Source organism: Neoarius graeffei, chromosome 1 (genome assembly GCF_027579695.1).
Source record: "Neoarius graeffei isolate fNeoGra1 chromosome 1, fNeoGra1.pri, whole genome shotgun sequence".
In the NCBI taxonomy this organism is placed as follows: Eukaryota; Metazoa; Chordata; class Actinopteri; order Siluriformes; family Ariidae; genus Neoarius; species Neoarius graeffei.
Genome location: NC_083569.1, coordinates 104,133,647 through 104,150,891, shown reverse-complemented (window position 1 = coordinate 104,150,891; position 17,245 = coordinate 104,133,647). Strand labels below are relative to the sequence as shown.

The following is a 17,245-nucleotide window of genomic DNA, read 5'->3' as shown; positions in this document are numbered from 1 at the left end:
GTTTGCCGACTTTGTCTCAAAAATGCCTTTGGGTGTCACAATTCTGGATTTTGGTACCAGTCTATTACCTTCGAATAATTTGAATAGTGGACTTTCGGCACGGTCGCCTCACAGCAAGAAGGTTCTGGGTTCAAACCCAGCAGCCGGTGAGGGCCTTTCTGTGTGGAGTTTGCATGTTCTCCCCATGTCTGCGTGGGTTTCCTCCGGTTTCTCCCACAGTTCAAAGACATCGTCGTAAAGTGCCATGTCAGCATCTGACGTTGGCGAGCACTAATCTGAAAGCACTACGATCAGCAGCCAAGTGCAGCAGGTCAATGATGATCTTTCCTGTCGCCAACATCAGGTCGTCTGTGAAGGCTTTCCTAGGTCTGCCTCTCTTTCTTTTACCTTCTATACGTCCTTCAATACACAGTCGTTCCAGTTGGTTCTCTCTGACAATATGGCCCATAAATCTAAGTTGTCTCTGAAGTAGGGTGACCAGATTTCCCTAGTCTGAAACCGGGACACTTTTGCGCGTGACCATGCTCGTGCACGCACACCTTTTTTTTTTACGTAAGCATGACACTCAGAGAGGTGCTCTTATCATTTTGTTGAAGCTCACATTTATCAACATCTCACATAGTGGTATACAGATCAGTTAAATTATGGTCAGACAACAGATTTTGTAATGGATGAGAATAGGCCAGGCTATGTCCATAGGCCAAATTTAAACTGATTTATTTCACCTGTTTGTGAGAACACCAAGAAGAATGCATATGCACATGTAGGCTATATCTCTAAAATTGTATGCACTATAGCATGAACTTAAAAAGTAGATATGTGGCCTCAACATAGCCTAGGTCAGAATCAACCTTACTAACCATTCCCCACAACTGAATGAATAAAGCAAGAAGATGTGTACAAAAGTGAACACTTTAATGGAAGGTGCAACAAGCTGTTCAACACAGCAATATGGCCAAACTGTCAGAATGGTATGTTAAACAGAAACAAAAAAAGAGACAAGTGATTTGAGAATATACACTCAAACAAAACAGCAATAAAGGAGGAGAGGGGCGACAGCCTGAGGAAAGCCCCCACAGGAGCGCACAGCATCTGCAACATAGGCTACCCAACTCAGTACAGGAACAAAGCACAGGAACAAAGCTAAGGCGACTGTCAATCCACCCACCCTAAACAAAATGCATTAGCCTACGTATATTTACAAGAAGAGTGAATATTTTCCTGTAGGGTTTTATTGGCCGAGAGTCAACTGTGAAATTGTGCGCATGTGTTGTCGAAATTCACACGGGTGATCAGTAAGGCTTTCAGTGTTGGCACAGTCATGCGATTCCTCTCATCGGTCCACGTATTGCTCATGAGAGAAAAAATTCTCTCAACGGGCGCATTGGTGCCAGGGAGGCACATTGCAAATTCGCAAAGCTGCCTAACATTGCGATGAGGAATCTCCCTATTTTTGAAATGCCCTAACATGTCAACCCAGCACTTGCCTTCAGCATTCCATTGATCCACCCTCCCAGTTACAAACGCCCGCACCGATGAGGTCTCATCAAACAGCTCCGGCTCATTGATGTTGCGCTCTTGCAATCTTGATGTGACGAACTGGAAGGATGACTCAACTTCATCCCATTGCGGGACAGTGGAGAGTAGAGTCCAGGAGAAAACTTCTGTCTCCTTCAACGGAGCTCCCCATTCCTCCACTATATCAATACATTACCTTAAGACCTGTGAAGACAGCCAACTTCCTTTCCTGCAGTTTCTCTTGCAAGGTGCGCAAGTGAAGAGCTGAATGCGCGGCCGTGTTTTTCTGCCTCTCCAGAGCCTTCACGGTGTCATTGAACAAGGACAGCTGGTTATGCAGGAACCACATCCAAGCTTCATGCAGTGGATTCTGGAATAATGTGGCTAAATAAACACCCATTCCACAGGGCCAGGGGGCAGTAACCAGGAAAGTTTGCGATTCCTGTCAATTCATCAAAATAGTAAATGCAGACATTTCTCCGCTAATGATTCCCACGCTGCTCAGTCACAAACGTCGCGGGTGGCGAAAACCGGGACATATCCGTGTCCCGACAGACTTTTGTCGGGACTCGGGACACACAACCCCAAATCGGGACTGTCCCGGTAAAACCGGGACGTCTGGTCACCCTAAAGGATAGTTCTCAACAGGCACTTTTTCTCCTGGACCATTTGCAAAATCTTTTCGTTGGTTTTCCGATCTAGCCATGATATTTTCATCATGCGTCTATAAAACCACATTTCTGCAGCTTCTAACTGGTTCTTTACTGCCGCGCTCATAGTCCAGGATTCGCATCCATATAACAATACAGACCAGACATAACACTTTAAGAATCGTTTCTTTGATTTGGTTGGGAGGGTTTTATTTGTAAAGATATTCCTTTAAAGATATCCACGTTTGTGGAAGTGTGTCATGGCATGAACAAAGGAGATTTCTGAGGACCTCAGAAAAAGCGTTGTTGATGCTCATCAGGCTGGAAAAGGTTACAAAACCATCTCTAAAGAGTTTGGACTCCACCAATCCACAGTCAGACAGACTGTGTACAAATGGAGGAAATTCATGACCATTGTTACCCTCCCCAGCAGTGGTCGACCAACAAAGATCACTCCAAGAGCAAGGCGTGTAATAGTCGGCGAGGTCACAAAGGACTCCAGGGTAACTTCTAAGCAATTTAAGGACACACTCACATTGGCTAGTGTTAATGTTCATGAGTGCACCATCAGGAGAACACTGAACAACAATGGTGTGCATGGCAGGGTTGCAAGGAGAAAGCCACTGCTCTCCAAAAAGAACATTGCTGCTCATCTGCAGTTTGCTCAAGATCACATGGACAAGCCAGAAGGCTATTGGAAAAATGTTTTGTGGATGAATGAGACCAAAATAGAACTTTGGTTTAAATGAGAAGTGTATGTTTGGAGAAAGGAAAACCGTGCATTCCACCATAAGAACCTTATCCCATCTGTAAAACATGGTGGTGGTAGTATCATGGTTTGGCTCTGTTTTGCTGCATCTGGGCCAGGACGGCTTGCCATGATTGCTGGAACAATGAATTCTGAGTTATACCAGTGAATTCTAAAGGAAAATGTCAGGACATCTGTCCATGAACTGAATCTCAAGAGAAGGTGGGTCATGCAGCAAGACAACAAACCCTAAGCACACAAGCTGTTCTACCAAAGAATGGTTAAAGAAGAATAAAGTTAATGTTTTGGAATGGCCAAGTCAAAGTCCTGACCTTAATCCAATTGAAATGTTGTGAAAGGACCTGAAGTGAGCAGTTCATGTGAGGAAACCCACCAACATCCCAGAGTTGAAGCTGTTCTGTATGGAGGAATGGGCTGAAATTCCTCCAAGCCGGTGTGCAGGACTGATCAACAGTTACCGGAAATGTTTAGTTGCAGTTATTGCTGCACAAGGGGGTCACACCAGATACTGAAAGCAAAGCTTCACATACTTTTGCCACTTACAGATATGTAATATTGGATCATTTTCCTCAATAAATAAATGACCAAGTATAATATTTTTGTCTCATTTGTTTAACTGGGTTCTCTTTATCTACTTTTAGGACTTGTGTGAAAATCTGATGATGCTTTAGGTCATATTTATGCAGAAATATAGAAAATTCTAAAGGGTTCACAAACTTTCAAGCACGACTGTAAAATCTAATAGGAGCAATTTAATGTCACTAGCCCACCTCCCCGCATGTTTTTGGGAGGTGGGAGGAATCTGGAGAACACAGAAAACTCAAAACTGAGAGAAAACCAAGTTCAGGATCAAACCAAGGACCCTGGAGCTATGCAGCAATGCCACCTACAGCACCATGTTCATTCATTTCATCACTTTCAGTCCTACATTATCAGAACTAGGGGTACAGTAGGAGTCCATTTCTCTCCCCCAGGGTATAATCTACACAAATGTACCCCCTGAGGCTCATTATTGGACTTCTTGTGTCCCTTTTTAGGGTTAATGTTCCCAATCAGTATATAAATGGTACAAATAGGTACCTTAGAGGGTACTGCCACAGTGAAAAGCCATTGTACACCTAAAGGTACAATGATGCAATTTGTTTTCTGCGCGCGTAATGACTTTTTGGAAAATATGAAGCTTTAAATGCAGTTTTAATACATACTTTGTCTGTGAAGGTTCTCAGTCATCCAGATCATAGTAAACTATAGGTGCTAAAAAAGGCAACTAGACTTGCTTGAAATTCTTGAAGACATTTCACCTCTCATCTGAAAGGCTTTTTTTTCAGTTCTGTTTGACTAGTGGGGAGATCCAGGTATTTATCCTCTAGTGGACCAAAAACAACCCTACGGAGTCTCATTGAGTCTTCCTGTAGGTGTAGGTCACTGGGGGCCAGGCGTGAAGGGTGTTAGCAGCCTAGAGGGTCATTGGCTCTCTCTACCATCATGAGAGTCATTGAAGTCAGCTGAGGCCAAGTTTACATTAGACCGTATCAGCGGATCATCAGATTAATGTTTTTTAAAACCATTAGTGTGCACACAGGGCGGCACGGTGGTGTAGTGGTTAGCGCTGTCGCCTCACAGCAAGAAGGTCCGGGTTCGAGCCCCGTGGCCGGCGAGGGCCTTTCTGTGCGGAGTTTGCATGTTCTCCCCGTGTCTGCGTGGGTTTCCTCCGGGTGCTCCGGTTTCCCCCACAGTCCAAAGACATGCAGGTTAGGTTAACTGGTGACTCTAAATTGACCGTAGGTGTGAATGTGAGTGTGAATGGTTGTCTATGTGTCAGCCCTGTGATGACCTGGCGACTTGTCCAGGGTGTACCCCGCCTTTCGCCCGTAGTCAGCTGGGATAGGCTCCAGCTTGCCTGCAACCCTGTAGAAGGATAAAGCGGCTAGAGATAATGAGATGAGTGTGCACACAGCAACACCAATACACGGATACGCTCGGCTCCGCAGGCATCCTGCGCTCCAAATCACTCCGCCCTGAACAGCGAGTGCCCTCTGGAGGGTGCGCACTCCGGCCCTGCGCAGCTCACAGAGCGCGCGAGTGAAGTGCACAAGCAGTGATTCGGGACTGAGCCGCTGTGTGTGAGATCCCAGCGCATATCACTTACCACTTGCAAGTGGAAGGATGGCAAGCCTAAAGACGATCATAACTACACAATGGGCAGTATTTGCATCAGTATTTGCAGTATTTTCATACTTTTATACTCTTTAATGAAAGGTGATACAAGGCGGAAGTCCGCGCCGTTTTTCAGCAGTCGCGTCACATGACCAACGCCAGCGAATCAGGAAGGTGGATGTCACAGTGACGTTGTCCAATGACGACACCAGCTAGAGCTCAGCACAGCGTATCCGCGTATTCTCAATGTTTACACAGCACCGGACCAGACACGATCTAGATTGAATACGTGGACCCTGGCGGATTCCCGTTTCCCGGCGTTTCCAGGCGGTTTAATGTAAACGGACAGTGCATCCGCGAAGAAAACGAGACAGATACGGTCTAACGTAAACTTGGCCTGAGTCTTGGTGTGGATGTGTATTCAGTTTTCTGGGAAGTGTGCCAACAACTGCATTGTCAGTGGCTGATGAGTGGTGTCTCAGATCACCTCCTCTGTTCAGTGGTGGTCATTCCAGGTTGACAAAGATGGTTTCTTTTACTCCTCTTTCAAACCACTGGTCTTCTCTGGCTAAAATACGTACATTGCAGTCCTGAAACAAGTGTCCTTTGCCAACAACAATGCAGTCCTTGGCACACTTCCCAGAAAACTGAATACACATCCACACCAAAACTCAGCTGATTTCAATGACCCACAGATCACCCTAACAACTCTCCTGGCTGCTAACATCGTTCACACCTAGCCTCCAGGATAACTCAACGACCCAGGTGACCTCAATGACTCTCCTTAGGGTTGCTTTTGGTCCACTAGAGGATAAATACCTGGAACTCCCCACTGGTCAGACAGAACTGAAGAAGCCTTTTAGATGAGAGGTGAAATGTCTTCAAGAATTTCAAGCAAGTCCAGTTGCCTTTTTTTAGCACCTACAGTTTACATACATTCTCCTTTTACTTAATAAATCATAATTATTTCACAACAATACAATACACAACCTAAAGGTAATAAATAACCCACACCCAATGGTGCTTAAATGGGGGGTGGGGGGTGGGGGAGATAATGTAACAACCTAAAACAAAGGATAACAGTCAGGTTTAGCAGTTAGCTCAAAAACAATAGAGAGTGAGTTCACTCTCCAGCGATGATCAACAGCATAACAAAGCGGCATGGTGCCACCTCACAGCAAGAAGGTTCCGGGTTCAAACCTCACAGCCTTTCTGTGTGGAGTTTGAATGTTCTTCCTGTGTAGGTTCCTCCACAGTCCAAAGACATTTAGATTAGGTAAAACACCCAGCAACTGGGGTTGCACAAGCCCGTGCATACTTGGCATCAGTCCCAAGCCCAAATAGATTGGGGAGGGTTGCGTCAGGAAGGGCATCCAGTGTAAAAACCGAGATCAAATCAGATATACAACTCCTGATGATCCGGTGTGGCGACCCTTAATGGGAAGCAGCTGAAAGGAGATGATGATCAACAGTATATGGTAATAATGATAAATCCATTGTTGAAGTAGTGGAGACATTGATGCAAATGCTGTGTCAGAGTCCTAGAATGCAATGCATTTGTACAACATGGTTGAGTTATGAAAGAACATGATGAGGATGATGGTGTTGATCTGTTTGAGCAGAGTGTACAGATTAGGAAATGAGAGAAAGCTGGACATCGCTGCTATGCTCTCTTTAGGTAGAGAGGACTCATTGGGGTAAATCCCACTGCATCAGTCTCATCAGGCAGTTGAAAGTTCTCATCTCTCTAGCTGCTTTATCCTGTTCTACAGGGTCGCAGACAAGCTGGAGCCTATCCCAGCTGACTACGGGCGAAAGGCGGGGTACACCCTGGACAAGTCGCCAGGTCATCACAGGGCTGACACATAGACACAGACAACCATTCACACCTACGATCAATTTAGAGTCACCAGTTAACCTAACCTGCATGTCTTTGGACTGTGGGGGAAACCGGAGCACCCGGAGGAAACCCACGCAGACACGGGGAGAACATGCAAACTCCACACAGAAAGGCCCTCGCCGGCCACGGGGCTCGAACCCGGACCTTCTTGCTGTGAGGCGACAGCGCTAACCACTACACCACCGTGCCGCCGTTGAAAGTTCTGTTTTTCTATTTTCAAATTTTCTACATTGTGGGTCATGTAGAAAAAGTGAAAACTGAGCAAATAGTCAAAATTTTCATCTGAGACAACTCAATTTCTTTACAAGATAAATCTCGGACATTGCTCATGCTAACTATAAAGATCAACATACAAGTCGTTCAGAGTGGATTTTCCCTTTAAACGGTTGGCAGTTACAGTCAGACTGTTCGTCCATAGTGTGATGACTCCAGTAGATGAATGAATGCTGCATCAGTAATCAAAACAAGCACCATGCAATTTTAAAAATAAAATTTATTAGCATCTCTAATGTGTATAAATAAAAACATATATAAGAAACAATGCATATATGCATTATGAGCAGAACAATAACTGAATTCTGTGATACAAAGGAGCTGAGGCTAACAAACCCCAGTCTGGTGGGTGGTTTTTTTTTTTTTTGTATTTTTCATTTGCTTGTTTTTTTAAATAATTTTTCAAAGTATGTGTGTCTGTGAGAATGTACCTTGGAAATCAAGCATTGCAAAGAACATCCATACCTACAAGTTGCAACTCTAAATTCAGTGATTACAATGAAAGAAACAAGGACAGAAAAAGACAGAAATTGGAGCATCATGTGTTGGAGGGTGATGCGTTTTGACAGGAAAAAAAAAAGGGGGGGGTAAAAAAAAAAAAAAAGATTTCATGTGCATCTGGCGAGTTTCAGGATCGGTTTCCATAAAACCCAGGAAACCATCAGTTCCACATTCACAGCAAACGGTATCTGCTACACATCGTTTAATGAAAATATACAGTACTTTGAGTGTTTTGAGCCAAATTTTAAAAGATGTACCAGGGTATATAAAGATAGAACCTCTTCACCAATGGATATACATTAAAGGTGTAAAATAATACATAAGTTACGCAACAGTAAAACAAGCCAAAAAGCCGGGGCGTGTCAGTCATGTTTGGGTTTTTTCTTAGTGCAGGTTGTACTAAGGGTCAATGTAACACTCAACTCATCGACAAATGATCTGTAAGCTCAGTCATGATGGATAAAAATTTCCAGGACCCACAGCTCAGTCGTTTTGGTCATGCGTTCAACACTGGCTGAAGTAAAACCCTTTCAAAATCATCAGATAAGCATAAGCACCTGTGCAAGCTGATGAGGGAAAGAAAAAAAAAAAAGTGGTCAGAGGTTGAGTCTGAGGTAAGATAACTGCTGCTGTAATTCAAAAATGAAGAAAAAAATTACACAAAGCATGTAACAGACAAAACGCAACATATATCCTTCAAAACGTAGCTACATGATGCTGATGATTTTATAACTGGCATCAAATCTGAGCAATGTGCCAGTTTATTCTGCTCACCCACCGTGTAGCCAAACTCAGGCTACTTATTTCGCATTAATTAAAATTACTGACTGCAGCCCATCTGTCGATATGAACCGGCCACTTTATCAGGAACACCCATACATCCACCTACTGTTGGATGCGGTTCTCTAATCGGCTGACCCCTTGATGTATAAAATCACGCAGATACAAATCAAGAGCTTCAGTTAATGTTCACTCACATCAAACATCAGAACGGGAAAAATTGTGATCTCAAAGTGCGACGTTCTTTCACTGTGGCATGGGTGTTGGTTTGAGCCAGATGGACTGGTTTGAGTATTTCAGAAACTGCTGAGGTTTCTCCTGGGGTTTTCATACACAACAGTCTCTTGAACACAGAATGGTGCGGAAAACAAAAAACACATCGAGTTGAGCGAGTGACAGTTCTGTGGGTGGAAACAAATGCCGTGTTGATAAGAGAGGTCAGAGGAAAATGGACAGATTGGTGCGAGCTGCCAGGAAAGATACAGTAACTCATATTCATCACTCTTTACAACCGTGGTGAGCAGAAAAGCATCTCAGCATGCAACAGCAGACGACCACATTGGGTTCCACTCCTGCAGCCAAGAACAGGAATCTTAGAATAAAGTTCCTATTAAAGTGGCCAGTGAGTGTGATTTTATCTACTATATATATATATACTCGTATATGGATGTAGTAATGTCGAGAAAAACGACCTATAGTACAGAAATTTTCAGAACAACAAGACATTTCGGGACAAAATCTTTCATCAGGCATACAAAAGTGCCGCGTAAGCAACTGGGCAGTGATGGCTCAACAGTTAAAGTTCTGGGTTACTCAGCAGATGGTCAGGGGTTCAAGCTGCCACTGCCGGGCCCTTGAGCAAGACCCTTAACCCTTCTCTGCTCCAGGGGCACCTCATCATGGCTGACCCTGTGCCCTGTCCCCAGCTTCCTAACAAGCTGGGATACGCAAAGAAAAAGAATGTCACGGTGCTGTGTGTATGAAGAATTTACTCGTGTCTCAAACATCCCCTGCGTGCGGAAACTTCGAGCTCATGATGCCGCAGTTTGCGTCACGTGGGCATGGAGCTAAAATTTTGAGAATGGAACTGAAGGGGTCATTCATGCGAAATGTTTGGATTTGTGGCTCATCAAAGATATTTAATATACATCTCGCCCACACAGTACCAATCAAAAGTTTGGACACGCCTTCGAATTCAACTTTTTTTCCCTTTATTTTTATTAATTAAAAGTCACTTCATGTCTTTATGGACGTCGTGTCTCTTTACTTAGTTGTTCGGTTCTTGACATAACATGGATTACCAAAGTTGTGGTGTTGAATAGGGCTGTTTACTGTATTTATTATTATTTACGATTTGATCCCAAACACATTAAGGCGGCGAGAAACTTGTCCACTAATTACCTTTGGACGAGACACATCTGTGAATTCAAAAGCATTCCAGGTGACTACCTAGTGTGCAAAGCACCATCAAGGTAAACCGCTGGCTACTTAACATGTAATTCCAGTGTTATTTCATAGTTTTGATGTCTTCATTATTGTTATACGATGTAGAAAATACAAAATACAGAAGAAAAAAAAAAAATACGAGTAGGTGTGTCCAAACCTATGACTAGTACATACACACACATACCGACAGTCTGAATTTCTCGATAATCACACGTCGGGCGACTTGGCAAGATGGCGGCCGATCGCTTCGTCACTGTAAGTGAGGAAGAATTACAAATGATGACAGAAAATGCTTTTTTAGTCCAAAAAGCACTAAAGATGCTACGAAGTTTGGTCTAAAACTATTCAAACGTAAGGTGAAATTGTGATTTATTTTGTCGATTTCAAAACAAAGTATGTGACTCGGCCTAGATAAAGTGACGCGTCTGTGCGCGTTATAAGTTATTTTTTAAAAATAAATCATCTGTGTATTTATACTAAAACAATCATCCGCCAAAGGTGACGTGAATATCGGTGAATAATAACCTCGATGTCATCACTTTGCCTTTGGTGAATAATTGTGTTTTGGATATTAAAAAAAGAAAGTGGGGCGTTATATTATGAGGCCCCCTGGTGGCAGCAGGTGTGCTCTTTTTGAACACTTCGAATTCTCTCATCATGGTCTACTACACCGACGCCCAAACATCTAGCGAGCAGTGGTATTGTGAAGGAACAACAGAAGGGATACAGTCAGAAATCCACCCCTACAGCAGGGTGACCTGATAAACTGGCACTCGGTGTGTATTAGTCCTGAACACTGCTGAAAACCTTTTCACGTGTAAAACAATGGGGAAAACGATATTCAAGACGTTTACCGAATAAAAAATAAACAAAGAGGGTTATATGAACGAGTGAAGAGTCTGATGTAACGTGTAAAGCGCGAGGGCTTTGTTGGCCTCTTGATGAACCAGACGGAATGAAGGAGCTATGCAGTAACTCTGACGTGGTGATGTGGTCTCTGCTCCGTCACCCGTGTCTTTAGAGTGCAAAGAGCTCCTTATTTCATTTGCTGTGTGGTCACACACACACACACACACACACACACACACACACACACACACACACATATATATGTATTTATATAGATAAACACATATACGTATAGCTCTGAAGTGTCCGGACTAAAACTCGGCAAACTCCTTTGCACATTTTTCTGTAACAGACACGCGGATGTCCTCTTCTTCATAATCGTCAAAGTTGCTCGTGTCTCCTGGGCCTCTGCATTTCGGAATAAACGGAGCCTCCACCTGTAGGGAGGAAACAAACCAAACCACACCAGTGATGTATCCTCATACCGCTTTCAGAATATTACTGTGACCATGACGTCAATGGTGATGATCTCGCACCTTTCTCTCGTAGATGGCGATCCAATCCGTCGTAGCAAACCATTTGTGGTTTTTGATGTCGTTGACGCCGTTCTTGAGGTTGCCGTACCGTTTCGTCAGGTCGACCTGAAGCAGATTCCTTAGCAGGTCCTTCAGATCTGAACTGAAGTGAGACGGAAATCGTACCTACAGAGAAGAGAGCAACACAATAACCGCTGCTTGAGCAGAGGGGTAAAATATACCGGTTTACCTCTGTCCGTCTGTATTTCCATCCGTCCGAAACAGACCTTTTTCTCAGCAACCACAAATCATAGCCACTTGGTACCAAACTTCAGCTTGGGGTTCTATACTGTGTATCCTTGACTTGCAAGTGACGTCAAAGCAAAATAGAAACCCGGATGTCGGCGGATATACAAACGCGGGGTCAAGCGACATTCCGTGCAAAAACAGTCACACGTGCGCGACTCTCTTTGTTTGTCCACTGCTTTAAGCGTTCTTTGAGCTATGCCATATCTTTGTGCTGTATATGGTCGTGGTCACAACAGTACTCGTGACCGTGGCACGTTCCGATTTTTTAGAATGAAAGAGGGCGAGGAAACTCTGAGGCTTAGTACGGAGAGGAGGTGAGGGGATCAGGACACTTTGTCCAATGACCATTTCGTCCAAAGCCTTTACCATACGCATGATCAATTACTTAATATTTCAGGTATTCCGATGTTCACGAACGAAAGCCCCGCGCCTAAAGATTTAACACGATCCAGCCGGCTTTAAAAATTACTAACTCTGCCAACAGAGCTCACAACGAAGCTAAATTTGACAGGCACCTCCTTCTAAGCCTCCCCCTTCGAAAGAGCATAGTCTCGGATTGGTAGGACCTTGCCTCGGCCCGGGATTCGCGAACGAAGCCCCCGCGAGCGCGCTGCTCGGCGTCTAAAGATTTTTTTTCCTCCGTGCTCTCACGGAAGGCGGTCGCATTTCTCTGCTCTCCTCTCCTTTTTTTCCTGCTTGTGCTCTTTGTTTCGTCTCGTCTGCCTATACTTTTTTTTTTGAGAGACTCTCTCCGCATTGAATTTCTAAACTAAAAAAGCATGGATTTGATAAACTGGTCTCCTAACGAAATTGACACAGTTTCTGGGTTCGGGGGGACCCACCTGTCCTGCCGGAACATCTGTGGAGGACATTGGAGATATCTACCTAATCAGAACCATGATTACAGGACTTTTGCTGATAGGATTAGGCATTGCCCTGGTATATCGAGGAAATCAGACAACGGTGACAGCTGTTCAAAGCCCCACAAAGCTGCCCGATATGATTGGAGCGGTGGGCAAAGCTGTCGGCACTCAGACTGTGGCTATAGAACTTGAACCACAATATGGTTGTCGTCTTGGAGACGCTTTCAGCTTTGCAAGGAATAAGTATTTCGGAGACCAAATGGAATTGAATTGAACAGAAATGGACAGATATGGACGAAATGGACAGATATGGATGAGTGGTGTGGACGTGTAAAGACTGCGTCTGTTCGAAAGACCAAACAATCTCTATCTTATCGACATTCGGCTCCCTGAACAGCACCGGCCTTGATCAAGGCCGTTGCTGGGGAAACATTTCCCCCAGAAGGTCACTGCTGGGAGACACTCTCGCATTCTTCGCATTCCTTCCCCAATTTTCTGCGTCGCCGTTTTTCACCCCCAATGTGACAAGTGGGTGCGTGACCAGCGCCGCTTGCATGGCTGCAGGAGCGGATGGCTGCTTGCTTGCGCTGAGTTACCTCTACCTCCTCCCCTCCCCTCCTACCCCCCCACCCCTTCCCCCCCCACCCCTGATTGCCCCCTCCTTCCCCCCTTCAAGTCCCATGTTTTAAAGTGTACTTGTGTTATTGTGTGCTTGTGCAGAGGTTTTTAAATGCTCCCACACTGTACTCCTGATAGGAGCATAGTGGGGGGGGGGGGGGGGGGGGGGGGGGGGTGTTCTTTTTTTCCTCATGTTACTACTGTGTTTCTTTTTCTTTTATCCCTGTCTTCCTGTCCTGTTCCCCCTCTGTAAGGACAGGTTGATGGTCAATGTCACTGTTACCAGTGAAAAAGGGTTCATTCATTCATTCATTCAATATGATCCATACTATGGCACTCATTTGCTTTACAAAAATGTGTTTTGCTTCGGTCAAATTCCATTCAGAATTCCTCCTTTTTTCAAACAAACAAATACCTGAAATATAAAATAACAGTGGGGATGAAAAAGGCTTTGGACGAAATGACCTGTATTCGTACTCGATGGTCAGTAGAAGCATCTTATCTTCAGAAAAGCCTGACTTTTTAAAATAATACGGGTCAAAACCACACATATCTACATGTCTATCTTCGTTTGATTGTTCAAATCGTGGTAATACTGAGAAAATTCAGCACTGTTTACAGACACGCTTTCAGCGGTTGCCATCCTAGTTGCTTTGTATATCCACTATCATGGCGTAGCACATTTTGATCATGTGGTTGCAAGCCATCGATACCGTTTTCAGGTCTGTCGCACATCGACTTCCTGTATTTACGAAACGTATAGCGCGGATTTACACAATTTTCGTAACACTTTTCTCAGCAACTACAAATCCCAACTGCTTGATATTTGGTACTGAGCTTTGGCTTGGGGTTCTACACCGTGTATACCGTTTTCAGGTCTGTCGCACATCGACTTCCTGTTTACCGACTGAATGCATTTACGAAACATATAGGGTGGATTTTGACGCTATTTCAAGAAGCAAAATGACAGGATGATATTTGAAATCCCTGGGGAGAGACACTGCTCTTTATTTACTTGCTTCAGGGTTCATTATTTGTTGAAGTCAACATTCACACAGCAAGTGTCCGATTCCTTTGACTGCTTGCATTCTGATACAAGTGAGAGCGCGCGTGTGTGTGTGTGTGTGTACGCAAGTGAGCAGTAGATCACCAGGGGCGTAGCTGGGGGGTCCTGGGGTGCTTGTGACCCCCCCCCCCCCCCCTTTGTCAGACCATACATTTTTTCAATAGCCACATAAGAATATTAGAAAAGCACCTACTGTAATTTTTCTAACTTTTTTTTTTAAACTAAGTTGTCACGTCAGCCTCATTAGGGTTTCTATAACCTTGTATGGACTTCCTGTGGTTCGGGTGCGAAAACCCAGTTTGTCAGAGTGTGTGCGGGAGAGGCAGATGTAAGTGCAGATATGTTAAATAATACACAGTGCGATATGAGCATAAAGTGCATGAAGCGCACACAACAGGCAAACAGTCCGAAACAGCAGGCAAAGTCGTAATCGAGGAAACAGGCAGGAGGTCAATCGAGGCGCGGACAGAATATCAGAGGCAAAACTATACAAGATCAAGGGACGAGAAACAGGAGTCGAAAAACCAGGAGGTTGACAAGGACAGGAAACAAGGTTCAGTAAGGCACACTAGACGTGGTGTAAATACTTCGCATCGTCCTTGCATGGGCGCGGTCCTTAAATAGCCCAAACATAGTTCATTGATTAAAGACAGGTGTTCTTTGTTAACGGCGTGTGTGCCGGAGCTCGTTAGGCATGTGCACAGGAGGTGCACAGGACTGACACAGTTCTGCGCAAGCGCAACACGATCGCACTAGAAAGCACGGTCAAGCTGCTAGTGTAGCTGCAGTCTTTTTAGTTGCGAATTACGAGTATTTCCTCGTGTTAATAATTCGCCATGTCAAAACAAGCGAAACTTTCCTCCTTCTTTCGACGTGAAGAGAGGTAAGCAATTTATTATATATTTTTTTCCATCAAAGTTGCATTTTGTGGCTTCGAAGCTAAGTTTTAGTGCCGTTCCTAGAACACATCAAGAAAACGTGGAAGAAACGGTAATAATGGAAGAGCCGGTTTCTAAGCGACCTAAAACTAGAAATGGTAATTATTTTTTGTTACATAATGTACTCAGGCTGCCAGTCAGTGTGTGACCCTCCCTTTGAAAAATCCTAACTACGCCCCTGATCACTGTTAATCTTGTGGGTTTTTTGTTTTTGTTTACTGAGCTCAGTTCTACAGTCAGTCAGTGATGTTAATGAATCTATCTACCGTCCCATTGCTGTCATTCGATACAAAACATCATGTGTGGTTCCAGTTCCCAAGACTGCGCACCCCAGGGAGCTCAACCACTTTCGGCTAGTAGCTTTAACGTCTCACCTAATGAAGATCATGGAGAGGATTGTTCTCTCCCACCTCCAACACCTGGTGAACAGCGAGATGGACCCCCTGCAGTTCGCATATCGACCGGGGATTGGTGTGGATGACGCTGTCATTTACCTGCTACACCGGTCACTTTTGCACCTGGAGGGCACTGGGAGTACTGTGAGAATCATGTTCTTTGACTTCTCCAGTGCTTTCAACACAATCCAGCCATCACTGCTTAGGGGGAAGCTGGCGGGAGCTGGTGTTGACTGCCACCTGGCTGCATGGATCATCGACTACCTCATTAACAGACCGCAGTATGTGAGGTTCCGCGACTGTGTGTCTGATGTGGTAGTCTGCAGCACAGGGGCTCCACAGGGTACAGTGCTCTCTCTTTTCCTCTTTACACTTTACACATCTGACTTCAGCTACAACACGGACAGCTGCCACCTCCAGAAGTTCTCAGATGATACAGCCATTGTTGGACGTGTGTCAGAGGGGGACGATCTGGAGTACAGAAAGGTCATCACCAACTTTGTCGCCTGGTGCGAACTGAACCACCTGCGCATCAACGCAGCAAGACAAAGGAGGTGGTGATCGATTTCAGAAGGACGGTTCCTCAAATTGCACCAGTGAACATCCAGGGTTTGGACATTGAGATCGTGGAGGAGTACAAATACCTGGGTGTTCACCTCAACAACAAACTGGACTGGACTAACAACACAGATGTCCTGTACAAGAAGGGCCAAAGTCGTCTCCACCTCTTGAGAAGACTGAGGTCTTTTGGTGTGCGCAGGACACTGCTTAGGACTTTTTATGACTCTGTGGTAGCATCAGCGATTTTCTACGCTGTGGTCTGCTGGGGCTGTGGAAGTTCAGAGAGGGACAGGAAGAAACTTAATAAACGGGTCAGAAGGGCTGGCTCAGTCTTGGACTGTCCTCTGGACTCCACTGAGGAGGTGGGTGAGAGGAGGATGTTAGCCAAGCTGACCTCAATCATGGATAACCCCTCTCACCCCCTACATGAGGCTGTGGGGGCTTTAAGCAGCTCGTTTAGTAGTAGACTGCTACACCCACGATGTAAGAAGGAAAGATACTGCAGGTCATTCATACCTGCTGCTGTCAGACTGTATAACACCCACAACTTGTAACGTAGCACCAATAACCTGTTTGTCGTTTAATTTGCACTACTTCACCACTACTACCTCTGCCATCTCTCATCGATGCAATTATGTGCAATAATATAGGCCTTAAACTATTTTTATGCATACTTATATTATATATATTAGGGATGGCGAAAACTAAAAAAAAAAATCTTGACCGACCACCGAGCCTAATTAGCCGGTTAAAGTCGGTTAACCTATGAGTTTAAACAGGGATGCAAACGGCGCGCCTTTTGGTGGATGCCGCCTTTTTCACGGCTGAATCGTGCAGATCTGATTTTTTTTTGGGGGGGGGGGGGGGTTGGAGTGTCTGAATAATTTCATCAGAGTAAATTCTGTATTAAAATTACTAAATAAGCAAATGCCGTTACAGTCCATGAAACATAGGAAGTATGAGAAGAAAACAGTAAATCAGAAAGCTGCGCACGTTTGCGCGGAAGCTGCGCAGCTTTCTGATTTACTGTTTTCTTCTCATACTTCCTGTTTCATGGACTGTAACGGTATTTGCTTATTTAGTAATTTTAATACAGAATTTACTCTGATGAGGCGGCACGGTGGTGTAGTGGTTAGC

The 17,245-nt window shown here is 44.6% G+C and overlaps 1 protein-coding gene across 2 annotated transcripts in view; it reads right to left on the bottom strand.

Moving 5' to 3' along the window:
• Nucleotides 1-7,469: 7,469 nt before the first annotated feature.
• The window catches only part of prkacbb (protein kinase, cAMP-dependent, catalytic, beta b), an 82,250-nt gene continuing 72,474 nt past the window's right edge, over nt 7,470-17,245 (bottom strand). The window contains exons 9-11 of one of the 2 annotated variants that reach the window (XR_009653999.1): nt 11,380-11,544; nt 10,849-11,280; nt 7,470-8,334 (exon numbers count right to left, since the gene is read on the bottom strand). Coding sequence is in view for 1 of the 2 variants with exons in the window: in XM_060913819.1 (XP_060769802.1) it covers nt 11,155-11,280; nt 11,380-11,544 (291 nt within the window). In the remaining variant the exon portion in view is untranslated. Of the gene's footprint in view, nt 11,281-11,379; nt 11,545-17,245 lie in introns of both variants that reach the window. The other variant, XM_060913819.1, reaches the window with a different exon arrangement.